Here is a 19,856-nt window from a genome sequence, read left to right on the forward strand (position 1 = left end):
AGCTCATATGCATAACTATGCATATCAAACATGATAAATTTGTAATAAAAAGTGTAATGTAAGAGAGCTGTCTGTAACTGCTCTGTAGCTAAGGTTGTATTATTTCACCTAGAATTATTTTAGTCTTTCTTTTACATTTTACAGAGAGTTCAGTTTGTCAGTAGGTGCACAAAACCAAGTAGTTTTGTGTGCATTTCTTTAAAAAAAAAACACCTCAGGGGGTTTGTAGATATCTGTATTTCAGACGTTTTGGAGGAGTCTTCCCTTGGCAAATGTTCATTGCTTCTGAATTTTGTCCATTAATTCTTTTTTTTAATATATAACATGTGAGAAGAAAGTTAAGAAGTGTGACATAAGCAAATAGTGCTGGCATTATGTCTGGAAATTTTTTCAACAAGCTGCACAGTAAAAGTAGATGAACTCGTACTGCTTTTATCAAAAATATTCACCAGAAGCTAGAACTTCCTGCAAAAGTAAGTTTCTTCCTATTGCTGGTCACACTGAAGACTGTATTTAGTGCTAGGGGTAGTCCATGATGAGTTCTCAACTGCAAAGGCTGGGTTCAGGTTTTTAAATTGAGGATGACATTCTGAGAAGTTCTCACCTCATGGTAAACAAAGCTGACAAGCATCATTAAACAGAGGTGCTGTTTCACTGGACAGGTGCTACAGGAAGGCAATGCTGCTGCTCCCCTGTTTTCTTAAGATACAGCCCCTGTTCAGTGAATCAAGATGGGGTGTATCCTTTCAATTAATGGGCTTTAATTTCAGACAGAAAAGCAGAGTGTGCTTAACCCTTCTCAATATTGGCATCATGCTCTACGTAGTTCTGGGCATTCGGACTTGAAATACTGGCCTTCGCCTTCATGAAGTGGAGGACGTAGAGGTTTAGCACCCTCCGAGAGAGGTCGATTCTTTTTCATGTGGTAGAGCGTGTCTGCCAGTGGCTAATCCATACTCTGAGCTGTCACTTGAAATTCAGATTTAAGAACACAGCCAGGTTAGCATACTGTTGCCTCAGGGGTGTTTCAGAAAGCCAGACAATGTCCTCTGATGCCCTGCAGTCATTCCCTGTTTTGAGCTCCAAAGACTTCTATAAAATTACAGTGAGAAATAAAGCGAAGCACATCCTTGCTTAGCGATAAACTTTCTGCCCTGGTTTAATAGCCTTTCTGTGCATGACTTAGACTAAGACCACTTATGGTTATTTCTTGTGGTCTATTTGGAATAGGCTGTAGTGTGGTGCACTGCTGTATTTATTTTAGCTCTGTTTTTCTGTTGACTTTGAGCTGTTGGCAAGTGAAACATGCATCTGCGTTTCTTTTCATGCTGCTTTTTTGAGTATCGCTTTTCAAATACATCCATGCTTTAAAGTGTGTTGGACTTCAGCATTAGTGATAGACTCGGTGTTCAAAACAGTGTGGGTCGTTTTAGAGTCATGTGAGCTAGCAAAGCTATTCAGGAGCATCACGTAGTATATTCAGTTAGAAATTGCACATAAAGACTGAGGAATTATTTTACTGGCTTTAGTATGAAGCATGTAAAGTAGGACATGGAGAGAAAGCATGTCAGATTTATGGTTTTATTGAGGCATAGGAATATTAGCACAGTCCACTTGAAAACTCCAAAGATTTTGCTTTTAAATTCAATGGCAGGATATTTTAGTTAAAGAAAACTCCATCTGTTCGCTTCCTATGTTGGGACAGTGCAGCAACATGATTAAAAAAAAACCAACTTGACATTCTTGATTTTGCTGCCTGTCTGATGATGAAACATGATGATGTTCTTAAAACATTTGTGTGAGCTTCAAACTGGTGTGTGAAATGGGGAAATACAGTTTTGGATCTGAGTAAGGCATTTTTCATGGCCAGGGCTGCCCCTTCTGAGCTGTGGAGCCATTGCAGAAGGGATGCTTTGGTACTTCTTGTTTGATTATTAACCAGTTTTGCTGGTCTGGGTAGGGAGGAAAAAATGGTGCATAGCTCTAAGTGAAGCTGCTGCAGCAGAAAGACACAAAGGACATCAGGAAGATCATACATACATGTTTAGGTGTTAACAAATGTTCCCAGTTGCAGTGAACTGAATAAAAACTCTTAAAAAACTGCCATGCATCAACGTGGTTTGCTGGTGGTTTTTTTAGAGAATGCATGTGGCTCTGTTGGATGAATTTCTGCTCCTGGTGTGATTATTTTGCACATGCTGTGTATTGTTTTTTCCCTTACTGCCTGTATATGTCCCTGCAATTGTAGCATTGCTGTTAGTAATAGTAGCAGCCTTTTGGCATGTCGAAGCCTACGGAAATTAAAACTGAGCAGAAGTGCATGTTGGCAAATCGTGACAGCTCAGGGGTGAGGACTTCCAGTTATTAAATGCAGAGTACTTTAGTGGGTCTTCTGCCTTTGGAAAAAAATGTCAACTCCAAAGGATGTTCATTACAGAACAAAGAATATACAGTAGTGATCATGTAGACTATGGGTTTCTACTTAACTGCTTGCATATCTCAAAGCAGTCTTAATGTTACAACATGAGTACCTTTTAAAAGTAATCCATAAAATGCCACTTTGGATCTGGCATGTGATCTATTAATTTGATTGTTATAAAAGTGGAAGAATATTTTGGAAACCCTCATGGTCTTGTAAAACCTCCATCCCTTGTTAGCTGAAAAATGTGTTCTGCCAGGACTGGGAGCCAAAGTAAGATCTCTTTCAGATAATATTTAAAGTTAGAAATAACAGTAGTGAAATAGAGCTCCATATGGAATTTTCATGTAGTTACCCAGGAAAAAAACAGGAAGTTAGGTTTTAATTTTTTTGTGAAACTGTGACTCTGTTAAGATCTTTAATGATGCAGAAGAGGACTGATACTAATGTCCTTCATTGCAGACTGGGCACCGTGGGTTTGCAACCAGTCATATTCTTAGAATCTTTACTTTTTGCTTTATATTTTAATGCATGGTTTCTGCATTTGGTTATTTTTAGTCCAGGTGTGAATGCTGCTCATAAAACCCTGCCAGCCACTCTTGTGGGATTGTTTGCCCATAGTACTCCTGTGTTGATGAGGTAGTTCAGTAGTCACAAACAGGTGGGTGCTAGAAGGTCATGTAAATACTGTACAGTCCAAGGTGTTTCCTTGCATATATGTGCTCAGAGAGAAATAGTGGCCTAAGATAATCAGAAATGATATAAAGCATAAGTATGCTCTATGGCCATCAGCATCTACTGTAGTGTGGCACCATTCAGCTGCTATATATTAAGCCTATTTTTATTAGCTGTTACTATGTGGTGAGATGAACCATTGCTGGATGAGGAAGCAGCAAGATTGCCAAGTAGTGATTCCTCTGTGGCAGCAAGCTCGGATGTTGAACCAAGATACTTTTGTTACCATGATATGTTAGGAAATCACTGGCTTACAAAAATGTTAAGCATTTAGAAATAAAATAAAACAGTGGAGATAAACTATTTAGATATGGTTGAATGTCCAGGTTGCAAATGTAATCTTGTAAGAGTCAGGAAATTTTGCATTCTTGAGGCAGTCATGGGTATTAAGTTGGTTTTTTTCAGTTTTAGGCAATGTCATGTTTTGACCACAGAAATAATATCATATGTTATTAGGCTACTAGTTCAGGCTTCAGTATTTTACTTTATTCACAAGTGTTGGCTACATCTGTTCCAGTGGGCACTACTTATGTGGATTAACTCAATCATTTGCATAAACGCACTTTTAGATTGGGGCCTTATTTTCTATATTTCAAGCCTGGAAAATTCTATTCACCTGCTAGCCTGCAGAAAGTAAGGATTTTAACTGGGTATGTCAGTGCCAATATTTTAATTATATTCTTTCTTTTGTGGCCAAAAAATACTTTGTGCCTGGTCCAGTAAAGTCATGACAGTGTCATGAGGCTGAGATGATTGCAGTCAAAATGCTAAAGATAGGAGATTTTATTTTAATCATGATTAGGTGAGATCTTCTTGATATGGTTTTCATTGCTTTGAAGTTGCTTTATCTGCATACTTTATGTTGTGATCCAGAGAAATGGCTCCATATAATTAAAATAAAATCCAACACCTGTTATCAGCTGAAATAGTTTAACTATTTCTACAATAGTTAGATCTATCCAAGGTTTTTATGCCCTTTTATTTTTTATGTGGAACCATCAAGTTCACAGTTGTTTTCTTTGGCAAAAATGACATGTTTTACTCATGTACTTTTGAAGGTTTGCTGCCAAATTCCCCATGAAATTAATTAGATAATTTTCATAATGCTTCCCATTCAGAAGCTTGTAATCTAGTGATGACTGATGTGAATTCTCCAGGACACGCCATAAATGCACAATTTAATTTTTACATTTTAAAGACTGAGTAATCCTCTGAAGTTTAAATTTTAATAAGGCAGGACAAAGGCTGCCTGAACTCACTACTACCATGAGTGTATCATGTATCATACCTGTGTAGAATTAATGACGATTCATTGCCTGCTGATGAGGGACTTCTGTTCAGCTCTCCATGCTGTGGAGCCCTGGGGTTGTGCTTGGTGTTGGCACTTGATGCCACACTGCGGGGGGGGTAGTGGGGGGCCCTTTTGGGATGGGCAAGGGATGCTCCTGATGAACATCATGTGCCTGCCCCAAACTTGAGGCTGATAGTGCCTGTGCGTCACTGTTCTTCCAGTATTGAAATGTGTGGTTAGCCGTTCTCTCACGACAACAGTGTCCACTCCTTCACTGCAAAATCAAGGTGTTGCAAAATTCCACGTGGGGATGGATGACAGGACACCAATATGATGATCAAAGTTGCCAGTTTATTGAGCCTAGCTGATCATTCTTATACAATTCTCTAGGTTCCTAAGAAGCTTTGACTGGCTGCTGCATGCAAACATTTAGTGTCCATGCATACAAGCATAAAATGAGATTGGTTATATCAACACTGTACACGAGTATAAACATAAGATATAGTTGGTTATACTAACTCTGTACACGCGCATAAACATAGGACATAATTGGCTATATTAACTAAAACATACGAAACTTGTCTCAGTCTAATTGGTCAAGATAAATTGCCGAATTGAGGTTGTTTGTGCCAAGTTCGCTTTATCGTGGAATGCACACCTGTGTTCTTCTAATTGGCATCTTTCTTTTTTTGTCTTCTTGTTTATTCTGTTCAAGGCCTTCTAAAGGCATCTGGAATGCTCTTGTGACCATGAGCTACTTTCAGGCCCAGTCACTAAGTTCCATATAATTGACTCCTACACAAGGCATGCCAGCAGTTATTGTTTAGGGAAAGCCTGATGCCTGCAACTAATTTTAACAATAATTTGGGTATTTGCTGGAGGTGGTCCTACATCACTACACCAGCAATAGAAAAACTGTCATTCACTTAAACTTTAAGAAGTGTTGGTATGAATTTGGTTTAACTCACTGTGTCATCATTCAGTCGTATTGTCTTTCTCAGTGTAGTCAATACCTTAGTACAGCTGATGTTTTTGTTAGAAAAAGATGTTGCAAAATGAATTTTCTCCACACTTTTCTCTGCAAACAAACAAAAAGCTTTGAGTGAAACATTCAGCTGTGTTGGTAGTAATTCCTATAAAACCTGATAAAACTGATAAAATACACTCTATCACCAGCAGAGCTGTGTTTCATAGCTGAGGTTAACAGGCAGCTGGACTGGTGCCTGAGCACCCCGAGGAAAGATTACTCGTGTATCTGGGGATAACGGGTACCACGGGCAGCTGTAACTGGATCAGTGGCCTCAATATTGATTACCCTGATCAGAAAACCATTGCCAAATTTATGCCCTTTAATATTATTGGTGGTGAGCAGCTGTGATTAGGACAGAACTAAATCAAATAACTTTGCTGCTTTGTGTGAGGTCATTTTAGGTATTACCTAAATAATGGGAGGAGATTACATATGAGTCCAACCTGTGTGTTTTTAGTGATTCAAATTATCAGCCACGAAAGTATTACAGTTTAAACCATGACAAGAAAAGAGTAGATATATGCTGTGATACTTTTAATTTCTTTCATTGTATGAATAATCTTTTTCCATTGCCCATGCTGCTTTAATGCAGTTTAGTTAATACACTGTAACCTTATTCTATGGGTGAAAAGGACATGGCTTCAAGACAGTGCTTATTGCATTGCATCTTCCACAAGGAGAGTAAAATATCACAAGTGGGCATAAATATCGAGCAAAGAGCCATGGTCTGAATATTCTGGACAACAACAGTGTGGTTGCAAAGTTTCTCAAGTTCAAGGCAAGAGAAAGGCAGGTTCAAGGCAAAAGGAAAAAGCCACTCTTGGTGTTCTCAGTGACCTAAATTTGCTTTGGCAGAGGACCACTGGGAGTAGATAAAATTTTGTGAGTTAAATGTTACAATTTTAGCTAAAGAAAACAGATGTGATGATTCAACTTGATTTATTTGTGCCATATGCAGCCTTTTTGATCCTGAACACTGTAAAACTCAAGATTGATCAGGGTTGTAGTACATGAGTTTTTAATGTAGCCAATATTTTAAATAATAATAATAATTACCTAATATTTTTAATAACTTCAATTACGTGTATCAATTACATTACAAATATATTACACTACAATATAACAGTTTGAGGGAAATGTAGTTTAAATATAAATAGGTATTAGATATTCTCATTTTTTAAAGAGATTTTGTCTTTATCTTGTGTTAGTAACTTAATATACCTTATGAAACCATGGCAGAACTCTTTCTACTAATGTAAAGCTGAGATCACACTATCAAAAACCAATTTTAAGTCTCCAAAGCAGGGACAAGGAGCTTTAAATTAGTATTATTTTTTGTGGTAATCAGTAAGAGTGCATGAGTAGGCAAAGTTACAGCACACAGATGTCAGCTGTAAATGGTAAAATACCAGTAAGACAACAGCAATCTGTTCTGTGGTTTTTTCCCCTAGAATCAGCATTTTATAGTTCTGTGTGTACATAATATGCGTGATCTTTTGTGAAAACTACTGACAAATACATGATAGTATTAGCATAGAGCAAGTGCTTAGGAACCATACTGACAGATGCCTCAGAAATATCCATAGAGAAAAATGTGTGTAGAGCATACTGTTGCCAACCATGATGTCTAAAATTCATTGATCAGTCTACAGTATCACAAGATTGGCTAAAAATTATGACACTTCGAAAAATAGCATAAAGGGCTTTGTTTTGGTTTAGGGACTCAATAATTTTTTAGGGTTCAACATAGCTTTTTGTATTTTTCTCTCTACAGCTTTTCACTGAAGCTGGAATGTACAGAAATGAAAGCTGAAATATTCACATAGTTGTTTAAATCCCAGGAGTTAAATTTGAGAAAAATGTAAATATAATGAGGCTTGCTGTGAAACTAACAAGGCCGCAAAGATAGCATGGAAGAGCTGCACTAGATCTCTCTATAGTCTATGGTGAAATTTTGGACAAAATTTTTTCATTTTCTGGGACGTAAGTTCAAGAGCCAGCAGTCTGCAATAGCAAAGACAGTGCATAGGGACTCTGCAGCAGCACTTCAGAAGAAAAGCTGTCGTTTTTCATATATTTAGGTATATATGTACTTGATGTGTATGACCTTGACAAGATTTCTACATAGTAAAGGATTAGTGTAGGGTTGTGCTGGGAGCACTCTACAGTTTGAGCTACATAAGAAGATAGAGGAACTACAGTGAATTTGCAAAGTCTGTAAGTACCTGCTGTGAAGACCAGATCTCTAATGATGTGGAGATGTACTGTAGTGCAGAATAACATCCATAAAAGAAGTTTTGCATGTAGTGAGATGGTTCTCCAGCTGCTTCTTTGTTAATAGGAGTCCATGAATTTCTAACATCAGGACCTCAGATCTGGGAGAATGTAGGTGAACAACCGTCTTACTGCACCAAAAGTGACAGCAAACTGTCTGTTCAGTTTCCCAAACAGTGAACTGGGATTGCATCAACATCTGCCCTTCTCAGTGCTGATATGTATAATAGGGCACAAGAGAGAAAATAGGGCAAGAGAAGAGCATTGGGGAGAGTTGGCTTCCAATACAGCAGCTGTCAGGACTGGCCAGAACAGCTACCACCTATCTTCTACCATTGCTATTAGTCCCCTTAGAGCAGAAAATGTAGATTAGCTGAATAAAATTCTTAAATTAGCTTTAATACGTAGGCTGAATTTTCTAGTTTGCATCTAGTACTAAAATTGAGGGTTAGACTTTCTTTCTAAAACACTTTTCTCTCCTTTGTTGGCTTGTGAGAGCTTTGTGTATAGAGTGTGTGAAGGTTCTCAAAGGGAAAGTTTAAAAATTGTAAAGTCAAACTCCCAGAAAGTCAGTATCTGAGTATTGCTTGTCAGCTTAAATTGGCCTTTCCACACTTTACTAGAGTACAGAGGGATAGTCACCATTCTCTCATCACAGGGCTTTCATGCCACTGAGCTTACAAGATAAGCAGTATTCTTCAAACAAGTGATTTATTTAGGGTATCTTCTTCCATCAGTGGGCCCCCATTTTTGTGGTTTTTTTTTTCCCACATAATTTGGGCTTTGAATAGAATATAGAGCTGTTACCTTCTCCATGTTGTGCTGCTCATACTGTATTAATTCTTCACAAATATTGATGTCTTTTCACACATTCCTGGGGAAATGTGATCCAGTTAACATAGTTTTTAGTACCAATTTTGAAAAGCCCAAGACTTTATATAATCCTGTCTTTGCCAGAATTCATTTTGTCTACATATTCAGAACAGTTTTTGTCGTTCTTGGTTGGGGTTATCTGATGAGAACTTCCACCTGTTTGCGCTCTGCCTCTTTCAGTTTGTTAAGGACTACGTTCATACTCACATGACCACACACATTTTTAGTTTATTTTACCTTTAGTTTACTCATTATCTTGTAGGCATGAAATCCATGGAAACTGTAGTATTAGCTGTTCTACATGAGAAACAATAATCTTCTCTCCTCTACTTCTTTGCCTGCTTTACTATGTGTCTTCCACTCTTACCAGTAAGATTTCTTCAGCAAAACTATTCCGGCAGGCAGCGGCCTTCACTGGTACTTCATCTTTCAACTGTGTTGTGCAGTGTACTGCAAAAGGATTTTTTTCTCCATGTGTTAGCTCAGTCTCCTGTGCATGAGTCTTCTCTAAGTCTTACACTAGCTTGAGTATTTTTGAGTTTTTATGTTAGCAGTGTCTCGAATTTATCTTTTATTTATAAAGCTAAGACAAAATATGTACATAAATATAGAAAGAAAAGGATTTTCTTTCAAAAGTAGACACGTTTCAGTAGGATGGTCTCTAAAGAAACACAAATCCAGCTTCATCCAGTGCAATTGTTCAGATGAAACAACTGCAATGTTTGCCTTGAGGTCTTTTCTGAGTACTAGTTGTTAAATGAAGGATGTGGTTTAGATTCACAGAATCACAGACTGGTCGAGGTTGGAAGGGACCTCTGATGGTCATCTGGTCCAACTCCCCTGCACAACCAGGGCCGCTTAGAGCTAGTTGCCTAGGACCACATCTAGACTTTTTTTAAATATCGCTAAGGAGGGAGGCTCCACAACCTCCCTGAGCAACCTGTGCCCATGCTTGGTCACTGTCATGGTACAAAAGTGTTTCCTGATGTTCAGAGGGAACCTGCTGTGTTTCCCTTTGTGCCCATTGCCTCTTGTCCTGTCACTGGGCACCACTGAAAAGAGCCTGGCTCTGTCCTCTTTGCACCCTCCCTTCAGGTAATAATAAGATCCATGAGGACCCCTGGGTCCTTTTTTCTGCCAAGCTGCTTTCCAGCTGGGTGGCCCCCAGAATATGTTGGTCCATGGGGCTGTTATTCCCCAGGTATAGGACTTCACATTTGTCCTTGTTGAACTTCATGAGGTTCCTGTCGGCCCATTCGCCAGCCTGTCAGGTCCCTCTGAGTGGCAGAGAGACCCTCTGACATACTAGCCACTCCCCTAGTTTTGTGTAATCAGCAAACTTTCTGAGGCCACACTCTGGCCCATTATCCAGATCATTGATGAAGGTGTTAAACAGGACTGGACCCAGTATTGACCCCTGGGGCACAGTGCTAGCTACTGGCCTCCAAATAGACTTTTCACCACTGATCGCCATCCTCTGAGCCCAGCCATTCAGCTAGTTTTCAGCCACATCACTGTCTGCTCATCCAGCCTATACATCAACAGCTTGTCTATGAGGATCTTAGGGGAGACAGTGTCAAAGACCTTACTGACGTCCAGGTAGACAATATCCACTGCTCTCCCCTCATCTACTAGGCCAGTCATTTCATCACGGAAGTTTATCAAGTTGGTCAGTCGTGACTTCCTCTTGGTGAAGCCACGGTGGCTACTCCTGATGATTGTCTCATCCTTAAGTGCCTGGAAATAGTTTCCAGGGTTAGCTGCTCCATCACCTTTCCAGGGATTGAGGTGAGGCTGGCCAGCCTGTAGTACCCTGGGTCCTCCTTGGCCTTCTTGAGGACAGAAGTGACGTTTGTTTTCCTCCAATGTTTGGGCACTTCTCCTGGTCACCATGATCAACCAAAGATTATTGAGAGTGGCCTTGCAATGACATCTGCCAGCTCCCTTGGCACTCATGGGTGCATCCCATCTGGGCACATGGACTTGCTCAGGTAGCAAGTACAAAGTCAACTTAATTAACAAATAACCTCATCTCCATCATTGATATGGAATTTTTGTTTGAAATTACTATAAATAATTAAGGCAGATAATTGTCTCAGTAGCTTAGGTCATATTCTCTACCACATGACTGTCTCTGCCTCTTCTCAAAAATCAATAATCTGGCATTTCCTGTTTAAATTTTACATCTTCTTGACCTTAAATTATTTCTCTAAATAAGTGTTTATTTCCTTAAATGTCATAGGTATGAATAAATATTTTCATTTCTATAAGAAATAATTAATTCCACTTCCCACTCCATACCCCTGTTCTTCTATCTTCCCTGTGAGCATGCAATCTGCAAGCTAACTTTTGTGAATGGTTAAAAAGGAGCAGCTTTACCCTGCCTTGGAGATGTAGTGATATAGAATTTGGGCAGGGTGCAGGCAGCTCTGTTCAGGCTTATGGTATCACAGACACCCAAACAGTGTCTCACCTTGGCAGTGGTAGATGTGGACACTTGGTGGATGAGGTGGGGTTGTTCTGTCCTTTGAGCTACAGATGGGTTGGATTACTCTACTAAAAGCTGAGGCGGTGGTCAGTGACAGGACGCTTAAGAGGCAGTAGACGTTTTAAGTACAGGAGTCCTGTTAGAGAAGAAGACTTGCCCTGGGGGGAGCATGTTCCTCCTCCCTGAGAAGCTAACTTTGGACAAAGTGGAAGTGGAAATAATACTTAGCTATAAACAGTTTTAAGTGTGTAAGTTTTCAGTATGTATGGCACAGGGAAACAGAAGTCCTTAGGCTGTTGTGTGTAAAAATAGGAAATATGTAGACTGGCTGATGTGAAGTGGGATATCGCTACACCACTTAAATTTTATTTCAGGAAACAATATGTAAGCTTCCTTTAAAAACAGTCAGGGAAAGGCAAGAAAAGCCATTGTCACCCACATACAGATGTTTTCTATTTTTAAATGTAAATAAGGAGCTTGAAATGATGTGATTTATTTTTAGAAGAAGTTATATGAATCCAGACAACCATGAAATCTTAAAGAAACAGCTCTATTATATCCTGTGTCATAAACAGGTGAGTTTGCCTGAAAATTGTTTGCAGCTCAAGAGTAAGTTGTTGTACTACTTGCAAAAACAGACAAGAGTTTGGAAATGACACAAGCCAAGTGATTTAGAGCGGGTGAAAAAAGTACATTTTCAGGGAAAATTTGAGCCAAAGAAAAGTCCCTTTTCCTGCTGAACAGTTTCAAAGCACAGAATCCCTTGACCAGGCCTAATAAAGAAGCCAGTGTCTCCTGTGCATCAGTGTGAGAGCACTAAAATGAAATAGAGTGTCTAAGAATGCAATAAATCATATTGGGTCATTGCACTAATGAACAGTTTGGGCCCAGACTCCCATTAGCTTGTCTGTAGGAAGAGAAAACTGGTAAAACAAGAAAAGGACATACAGAGAGGCTCTTTGCAGGTACTTTCTTAAGCTTTTATTGTTGAAGGACACCCTTTAGCTAATTTCAGACCATTAAAAAAAATATATATATATTTGGTGATTAGTAATCAGTGGACAAGAGCAGAAAGCCCAAGTGAATAAAGCCATAAATACCTAAATCCTTGGGGTAACAGCCTGTAAAAGTGTCAAAAAGCATTGCATAAGTGACAAAAGATAGCCTCTGGTCACTAGAAGCTCCAGCACTGTTGGCACTAATCCATATTAATATATGGAAGGCATATTTTTAGTTCCTTCTAAAATGCTATCATGTATGGTTTTGCACAAGTTCAGGCAGTAAAAAAAAAAAAAAAAAAAAAGCTTTTTCAGAATTACTTGATTTTGGGAGCAGTGTCAAGTGCTGCTGCAGTGTCTTCCTAAAAGATCTGATGCTGTGGACCATTGTAAGAATCTCTCTTGGTACTCAGAAATACATTGTGTTGTTGGCTGAATTGGGTTTTCTTGTACAGGGTTGATTCACCTGTGTAAAAGCTGTATATACCCATGCAGTCAGGTCCAGAGTTTGTATTTTGACTGTGTGTCTGTGAGAACTGGAGCTGGTGTTGATCTGAGGAGAGCAGATGTTAATCGTGTTTTTCTCAAGCATTCTGTTGACCGAATAGGCATCCTCATTGTGAGAAAAGGCAGTAAAAGGCTGTAAATCTGCCTGCTCATTATGAAAAGCAACAATAGATTGATTTATGGAAAAAAAAGCAACTGTTAGGCTTAGGTAGCCTGTGTGCATGAAAACTGAATTTTACAGTGACTGGATATTACTGCTGTTATTTCTGAGAGCAATTTAGTTCTAACTTAATCACAAGAGATATTGTGCAGGCAAAGAGAGTCAGAAACTTTAGTTAGCCTGGATAGCACGTCATGATAACACAGTTGTATAAAATTTGAAGTGTAAGCATGTTTTCTTTTCAAGAGTAGGTTTTTAGATTGTTACTTCCTAACCTGATTTTTGCCGTTCCTTCTGTATGGACACTTCTTTCTTGTTTTATGTTCTCTGTTAGCATCCCCTGTGCCCACATACCAGATTTCTTCTTTGTCTCACGTACACAGGTGAGTGTGCAAGTATGTACCAACACCTACGCACTTCAAGCCACTGAGCCTAAGAAACAGCAAAAAAGTATATGAAGGCATGCAACATAGCAGCAGGAAGCAAGACTTCTCAGTATAACCACATAAGCCATAACCCCTATGAGGAACATTATACAGGATTTTTAGATGAAGTAATTGGCCTTTCTCAGTAATTTTATAGAATTTTAGAGAGAAATCTGTAAGTTTTAAACAGTAGTGGAAAAACAATGTATAGAACTGTTTGTTAAATACTGTAAACTGATTTTAACAACTCTGTTCTAAAAATCTAGTTCTCTTTTGTAAGCTGTGTGTTCCAGATACTTCCTCTGTGTAACAACGCAATCTTTCCAATTCAATCACTATTACAATCTGTAGGGTCTTAATACGTATGGACAGTGTTGGGATGAGGAGAAATCCAATAACAACAGAAAAGTTTATTTTGAATCCTGCTCTTAAGACTTGTTTTCCAAAGAAGAAGAAAGAAAACTGTCTGAGGCTTTCTGGCATTTAGTGTGGTCTGCTCAGGTCTTCTTCTGTTTTTCAATTCTACTACATTGTTATTAATTTGGAAAACCTTGCAACTACACTATGACAAGGACATAGGAGCCTTAGGTCTATTATAAACTCATTTAGGCTCCCATGTTGTATAGCCTTTCAAACAATGTGTTGGGAACTTCTTGTTAGGATATTGGCTTTAGTAAAGAACTAGACATGATATAGTAGTGTGTATGTATGTTGAGTGCATAGCAATTTCTACAATGTTTGCCTCACTGACGCTTGAAATGAAGATCTTTGAGTATTACTCTGTTCCGTAGTTTTTTTTCTTGACAGCATGCCTTAGGCAGTAACTAACAGTAAGAGTTTTAGGCAAAAATGTTTCTTACGTTACTTATTTTCTTTTTTTTTTCCTTTTAAGTCTGAACAGCCCAGTCCTGCCAGTTCCAGCTCCAGTTCCAGTTCCAGTTTTATACCATCTCAAAACAGCAGACAACAAGGTACCAACAAAGGAAAAGAAATTGAAAGGAATGTGTGAAATGAAGGGGGCAATAAAAACAGAACTGGTGGCATCTCATTACCACTTCTCTGCTGTCATTCGCAGCCTGAACTGGCCACAGTTTTGCTTTAGAGACTTTTCCTCGGGTTGTTTTCAGATGTGGCTGTAAGAGCAAAATAAAGGGAAAAAATGTGTATCTGGGAAATGGTATACCCTGTGAAGGGTATTTGTTTTGAAGCACTAAATTCATGCCAGTCACTTAACAGATGCTAAACTCAAAAGAGCTTCTGTTTCTGACTTTGTCCTTTTGCAGGGTTAGGTAGCATGGCGCCTGGCTCCATCTGAAGCCCTGCTCAGGAAGGTGTGGCTTCCTATGGGAAGCCCAAGGATGTTTGTATGTGGACCCTTTCAAGGGCCGTGATCTTCCCATACTATTGGGAAGTTTTAAGAGCATACAGTATTTACTTTAGATACATGGTATGGGAAGATGATGGTTAGACTTTAAGTTGACTTTAAGTTTGCATGTTGGTTTTCTGGCTAATAGTTACAGTTTACTTGGAACTCGGTAAAGAAATGCATTTTTCTTCCCAGAGAACTTGCTGAGGCAGGTTTTCTGTAAATAACTTGAGAATCATCCTATGTGATCTGTTAAATTACTTAGTTCCTGTTTGGCCTTTTTCCTTGGGTTTATCAGATTGTACTACTGATACATTCTTAACCAACTTTTGTTTTGTTCTTTGGATCAGGAGCATTAGAAAAGCAGCTTTTGACTAATTAAAATTGCATTTGTTTTATCCATTTATATTCCTCTGGTAGACTTGATTTAAGGTGATGAAAATACATTAGTGCCTCAGGTAGACAGTTTATTTTTAAATAAATCTACACGTGATGTATATCTGTCCTACTGCCTTTCTATAGGTGACTAGTACTGCTTTTCTAATGTGTTCTGGCAGTGTTACTCCAACTGAAAGACAGCAAGAGCTGAAGTGAACTGTGTTTGATGACTGGCTTCAGGCATTTCATTTTTACCGGAGGCTAAACAGAACCCCTTCTTGCTGAAGCCCCATTTTTGCTCTCATTAAAACCTCATTAGTAGTGTGAACTGCCCATTAAAAGCCGAAAGATTTGGATACCCTTTCCTGTATCTGTTACCTTATGTTGGTCAAAAACTGGTTGACTTGATGTTTTCTTCTGAGCAGACTGGATCCATCCATCTCTTGTGGGTCATATACAAGACATATCACAGATGGTCTTCCAGTTTTTTTTAACCTTCTCAAGAATAGATAGGAGATCTTTCCTCTGATATGAACAACTCTGAAGTGCAAGTGGTATATACATCTCCTCTTTCTTGCCACAGTAAATAGTGATTACTGCTTCTTTCTGGGAGTTCCAGTTAACTAAATGCTTTCATTGCCCAGGCTGTGCATTTGCATATCAAAGAGAATAAACACCAGGCATACTGTGGCATGTTCACACTGTATGTTGTGCTGTGGTCAGAACCCATGCTTTTTTCCCTAACTAGAAGTTACTTGCCAGCGCCACTGCTCTTTTTCCGTTGCGTTCAAACTCCAGTGCTCACTCAAGTGTCAGAAAACCACAGCATGAACTTTTTTCACCTCTTTTTGTATGAGCAGTGGGCTAACCTAAGGTTCTTCAAGTTCTTCTGCCCTTGGGGACTTACACTGATATTTCTGTTTCCTTACCAAGAGCACTTGGGCAGCTCCTAGTTTTCAGTTTCTTCTTAACTATTCTGACCCTTTAGGAGATAACAACTTCTCAAACACTTTAAAAGGTTGTTGTGGAATTTTAAGTTGTTAGCAAGAAGCAGAAGACTAACAGTGACATCACTATCAGTGCTAGAAAAAAAAGACCTAAAAATTAATGCTTTGCTGATTGTTAAGAAAGTCCACTGAGAAAGTTAGCTAGCTGGGTACAAAATGCCTATTCAGAGTCCCAGACGTGGTCCTACATTAAGAGAAAACTTGTCTGAATCACAGGTTGTTCAATGCCTATGGGGCTGTCAGTGATAGATATGTCTCAGGAGCCCAAGTTCCTTTTTCTCCAAGAAAGAGGAATAAGCCTGTTGGCAACTTAAGACACGACCGTCTGATTGTCCCAGAACACAGCAGCAAGGGAGTATCAGGGGATGAAATGCCCCCCTGCTATACTTGGAAAAAGGACAGAGGCAAGAATAATGAATTAGCTTAAGCTTGGGAGAGCTGGCTGTGTAGGGATCATGAGGAATGTGTGCTGGTTTTCTTTCTGCTTCCATTTAAGAATAAAATCAAGGACTGATGTTTTGGGTGACTTGCAAGCATAGCTACCAGTTTCCATGTTGTGGAGTTACATGCTGGTGTTTTATGCAAGATCAGCTATTCATATGTCATACTAAATTTCATTACAAAATTTGGTTTTGGTTGATTATTTTACCTTTCCTCCCACTGACCTTTTCCTGTGCTCTTTCAGCAAGAGTATGCTAATGCTTTCCTTTCATCTGTCCTTTACCAAGTCTTTTCTATTATTTTCTTCCTCCTGTATGTTGTGGAGAGGAGATGAATGCGTTCTCAGAAGCTGACTTTGGCCTATGGAGTGGAGTGAGACTCATCTGCTCTCAGTGCAAAGACAACCATCTTCAGTAGGACTTTGGTGGTGGTTGTTAGTGTCTTTGCCCAGTAAGGTGTCAGGAAACTAGCCTTTCTAGGTTAAGCCTAGCCTGTGGAAATACCCTTATGTTCTACCCTTTTATCTTTCTTGAAACATGGAATCCTTTTCCATATATTGATAATTTAATTCTCTTTTCTAACCCTTTACCTCAATTCATTTAGCTCCCTATGCCATGTCTCTCATTCACCCACCTCAACAATTAAGCTGGCCAATAAGAATGTTTTCCCAAAGATCAAAATGGGCGAATTCTTCCTTCATCCCTGTGCTGATGCTGCTGAGAGTGCCCTCTCTCTTCCCTTTTAAAGGGAATATGTTTATTACTGCTCCTATAAAAGCTGAGGAAGGAGTCCCTTCCCTCCTTCAAGGGTCAGATGATTAGATATTCAGTCAGACTACAAGTTAGCATTTGCAAATAGCTGAGCATTGTCTGCCTGAAACCCAAGCAGAAACAGAAGATGGAGCACAGATCAGTGGTGGTTGTGTGGATAAGAAGCACTTCAGTATAGCTCCTTTCCCTTGTCACCTGTACAAGTGTCTGGTCCACCAGGAATTTGCCCATCAGCACCATCTGGACTTCTTCCCAGCCAACCTTAGGGCATAAAAACAGAGCAGAGAAACCATTGATCCGAACCTGGCCAAACTGTGCCAATTTATGAAAGTTCTAGTACGTGTCTCGAATGGGCTGTACTTAGAGTTAAATGCCTTGTGGCATCAGTCTTCTTCCTTCCCTCTTCTAAGCTGCTTTTGCCCATTCTTATTTCAAGTAGCTGTAGTTTTACACTTCCCAGATGTTAAACATACTCCTCTTTCTCTAACTGTCTTTTACAGCAAAATAAATTGAGTAAAATCAAACCAAAATTCCAAACTGAATTTAATGCATTTTTACGAGCAAGTCAAGCTTTGTACCATGGAAAAGAGATAGCATGTTGTTGTGTGGGATTGATGCACTTTTTATATATGAACGTTGGCAAAGTGCTTACTTGACTTGAAATGGACCCCGAAATAAAGCTAACTATATAAAAAACAGGAAGACAAAGACTGCCTGGGCCAGTATGAGTTAGAATGATGTTAGACTCTGCTTCTCAGTACGTGGATTAACCTAACAAATGTACTCTTATTGATCGGTATGTCCCTGTAGATCTTTACTTACATATAATACCATTTGAGAAAGCAAAAAATGCTAAAACCCAGCAATGCAAAAGAATCTTGCTTCTGATAATAATAAAGTAATAGCCAATTTCTCCTGGCGTGACAGTATTTTACTTACTTCAGCTATGGTCCAGGCGGCCAATCGTGCAAACACTTGAACATATGAGTCACTTCACTATCATGAGTAAGTATATTGAAGCTGAGTTGTTCTGTGAGTAGACGATTCATGGGTAAGTCCCTGCAGCATAAGCCCTCAGTGCATTACTTCATTTGTTTAATGTTAAAGACTCTCCTCTCCCAACACTGTGCAGGGAGGGTAGTGTTCTGTTATCTACAAAGCTAGGTGAATTGCCCCTGGAACACTGCAAAGTGAACTTCATGTGTGTATTTTATTGTTTCTGTTGTCTCAGGTCCATTGAGGTCTATAATGAAAGATCTGCATTCAGATGATAATGAAGATGAATCAGATGAAGCAGATGAGAATGACAATGATTCTGAGTTGGAACGACCTGTAAATACACAAGGAGGAAGCAGGAGTCGAAGGTGAGTGTCTTGTGATTGCAAGTAGCCTGGTGGCCAAGACATTGTGCTTGTTAGTAATGAGGTGAGGTCTAATGAGAGTGCTGAGGTCTAAAGAGTGCTGAGTAACAAATGGGCAGAGAATTCAGACTCTCTTTTTAAAGCCTATGCATGTAAAACTGCCTCTTCTAAAAACTAACAGAATTATCCATTCCCAATACAAACTATTTCTGTACTAATCCATATGGTTACGATGATCCTCATTCATGTGACTTTCCTTGATTTCATGCCATTGTGACTTCAGGGGAGTAGTCATAATTACTCTCTGGCATAAATGAGATAAAATTAAGTCCTTCAATTGCTGGATGAGCTATTCTCATTATTCTCATATGTACATAGTCTCATTTTTAAGATCTCTCTGCTTACTAGTTTTAGATTAGGTTGTTAAATTGGATCAGAATCAATGAAATTTGAATTTCAAGTAATTTCTGCAGTGCATGCAGTAGGTAATGTGTAAAAGTGCAGACAGAAGGTAAAGAAAGCAGATGTCACAGAAATTACTTTTTAAAAAAAGCTTGTGCATGCTAGCTGCAACCTTAAGAGGGTGTTCCAAAAAGCATCTATTATTCGGGCAGCTTGAAGCTCCAGCTTGAAGCTGAATGTTGTTGAAGGTTATGGAAAACCTGAAACAGTCTCTCTCGAACCTTTCCATACCTGGTTCTTTATCTGATCCACAGGGTTTTGCTGTGAGTGCACAGCACCAGAGTGCTGTGTCAGCTACTGCTTGAATGGGAAGGTAATAGGAAAACACTGATGAATGTCAGCTGCTCCCCTTGTGCACTTTAGCAGCTGGAATCGAGGAGAAAAAGACCAAGATGACTATCAGTTTGAGAATTTGTTCCTGTCAGTGATTATAAAAAGGATTGTCTCAAGCTCAGTTTGTCTCTAAATGTGGTGACTTTGTTTCACTTTTTTAACAAAATCTTAAGACTAATGTTTCTCTACCTTCTTTTTATCCCAAATAACTTTTTTTCTTTCTTCCAACAAATAAATATTCCCTGTTGTTCCTAAATAAATGAAGGGTGAGACTGATTAGGAGCTGAGCTTTTTCATGTGGCCTCTCCTGAGATACTAACTTCCTAAATTTTAGCCAGGAAAAAGTGTTATTTATGATGAGCAACAAGGAACTTTTCAGTGAAACACTTGTCCAACTGGGAAGTACAGCTGTTTAGAAAGCTTTTAGAAGAGCAGAAAATTAACTCTAAAAAACATTTTCCTTCTTCCATGAGGCTATGAACCAAGATACAGACTTGCTCCAGGACCGTTCGGAACAGCAGTGTAACGTTGTAAATAT

General features: G+C 39.1%; 1 protein-coding gene across 1 annotated transcript in view; it reads left to right on the top strand.

Annotated features, from left to right (window-relative positions):
• The window catches only part of MLLT3 (myeloid/lymphoid or mixed-lineage leukemia (trithorax homolog, Drosophila); translocated to, 3), a 134,835-nt gene that overhangs the window by 101,801 nt on the left and 13,178 nt on the right, over nt 1-19,856 (top strand). Inside the window, exons 6-7 of the mRNA XM_010564457.1 lie at nt 14,093-14,171; nt 18,394-18,526. Coding sequence (XP_010562759.1) covers nt 14,093-14,171; nt 18,394-18,526 — 212 coding nt within the window. The remainder of the gene's footprint in view (nt 1-14,092; nt 14,172-18,393; nt 18,527-19,856) is intronic.

This window comes from Haliaeetus leucocephalus, unplaced genomic scaffold (genome assembly GCF_000737465.1).
Source record: "Haliaeetus leucocephalus isolate CR32 unplaced genomic scaffold, Haliaeetus_leucocephalus-4.0 Scaffold180, whole genome shotgun sequence".
Lineage (NCBI taxonomy): Eukaryota > Metazoa > Chordata > Aves > Accipitriformes > Accipitridae > Haliaeetus > Haliaeetus leucocephalus.